General features: G+C 50.4%; 1 protein-coding gene across 1 annotated transcript in view; it reads right to left on the bottom strand.

The window, feature by feature from the left end:
• Positions 1-554: 554 nt before the first annotated feature.
• Positions 555-1,612, bottom strand: part of NICN1 (nicolin 1) — a 4,002-nt gene continuing 2,944 nt past the window's right edge. Inside the window, exons 4-6 of the mRNA XM_006892908.1 lie at positions 1,101-1,172; positions 671-775; positions 555-596 (exon numbers count right to left, since the gene is read on the bottom strand). Coding sequence (XP_006892970.1) covers positions 555-596; positions 671-775; positions 1,101-1,172 — 219 coding nt within the window. The remainder of the gene's footprint in view (positions 597-670; positions 776-1,100; positions 1,173-1,612) is intronic.

The raw sequence follows: 1,612 nt of genomic DNA, 5'->3' as shown, positions 1-1,612 counted from the left end.
CCTTTAATCCGCAGTTTTGCTTCCCAGGCAGGTATTCATTACATATGTGAGTCTTGGGGGTTAAGGGGGACAATAACACAAAAGAAAAGAAGGTCACTAAGTGACCCTGATATAAGATAAAGAGCCCCAGTTTCTCCCCCAAGCTTCTAATCAACAAGGATACCATGTGGACAGCAGCCTTCCAGGGCTAGGTTGGTAGTTCCAGCCCACTCCACTCAGGGTTGGGGAATAGGCAGAAGACGGGCTTGTACATGTTGGTAGGAAGGGTGGAGGGCACGTGGGAATTCTTAATAAGTAGAACTGGAATGTTTTTAGAGTGAAGGAAGAAGGAAGAGTTGGGCTACATCCAGGTGAGGACAGAGCACAACCCTGTCTGGAGCTCATGCTAAAGCAACACATAGAGCCCGAAAATCTGGAATCCGCAAAAGTGCCCCAGACAGGCTGGGCATGCAGGTGGTACTCAGAAAGCACGGAGTGCACACTTCAGCTTCTGATGGCTCAGACCAGGTCTGGGCAAGCACAGAAAGATCAAGGTCATAAGCAGGAGCCGTGGCTCAGGTGTAGGAGAGCAGGTTCAAATCATAACAGCCATCCACCTGCAACACAAAAAGTCATCAGGTCTGATGCACTCATGGCAACCTGAGCCAAGCAGAGGGAAGCAATCACTCACGTCAAAGCGGCCAATCCGGGAGGAGGTGTGATTGGCCCGGATCATCTCCGTCAATGCCCACATCTGTTGCACCTCAGAAGATACTTTGCTGGGGTCCGGGAGACCCTGCTCCAAAACGAAGGGTCAGTGACTTTGTGTCTCTTTCCAGCACTATATGTCTCTTTTCAGTGCTTTCAGGACCCAGAGAGGCCAGGCTGGGATAGAGGGTGCCCCTGCTGAGAGCAGTAGCAATCCCAGATGACCTGTGAGACATGTGCAGTAGGCACTCCAAGTCCATGCCACTAGTGTTTCAGATTCTATGTTCTAAAAGCAAGTACCCAGCAGAATGATTGGAGACTTAAGCTAAGGGCCCTTAGTATCAGATTCTTACAGAAAGGGGCCCACCTGAGCCTGTGCCATTTACACATGGTTCTGACCCAGGGTGACTTACTTCAAGGAGGGGCGCAGGCTGCTCACAGGGCACTGGGTGGGAAAGCCACGTGGGGAAGGTCATGGAGGGGCTCTGCAAAGCAAAGTCATAAAACACTGAGGAGGCAGAGTAGGACAGTCCTGGGTCCAGATTTCAAGGTGGGGGTTCCTGAGTCTCAGACACTGGGAAAATCCTATTCAAGGAAACCTCAGAAGCTCAAAGGGACAGTCAAGCTATAAAAATACTCCTACTTACTTTTCAAGGAGAAGAGTGAATTGGGGGGGGAAGGGGTGGGCAGGGAAAAAAGTGCAACAATGAATGACTGGAAACCCTAAGTCTCTAAACTTTCATTAAAACTGTTGTTGTTATGTGCCGTCGAGTCACTTGCGACTCATAGCAACCCTATGTACAACAGCCCTAAACTCTGCTCTGTCCTGTGCCAATCGCACCATCTCTGATACACCCATCCCCATGACCCCAGTCACTGAATCAATCCACCTCATATGGGGCTTTCCCCTTCTGCGCTGTCCCTC

This window comes from Elephantulus edwardii, unplaced genomic scaffold (assembly GCF_000299155.1).
Source record: "Elephantulus edwardii isolate Elephantulus edwardi_28Jun2011 unplaced genomic scaffold, EleEdw1.0 scaffold00121, whole genome shotgun sequence".
In the NCBI taxonomy this organism is placed as follows: Eukaryota; Metazoa; Chordata; class Mammalia; order Macroscelidea; family Macroscelididae; genus Elephantulus; species Elephantulus edwardii.
The sequence above is the reverse complement of the archived record's forward strand: the minus strand, read 5'-3'. Positions and strand labels throughout refer to the sequence as shown.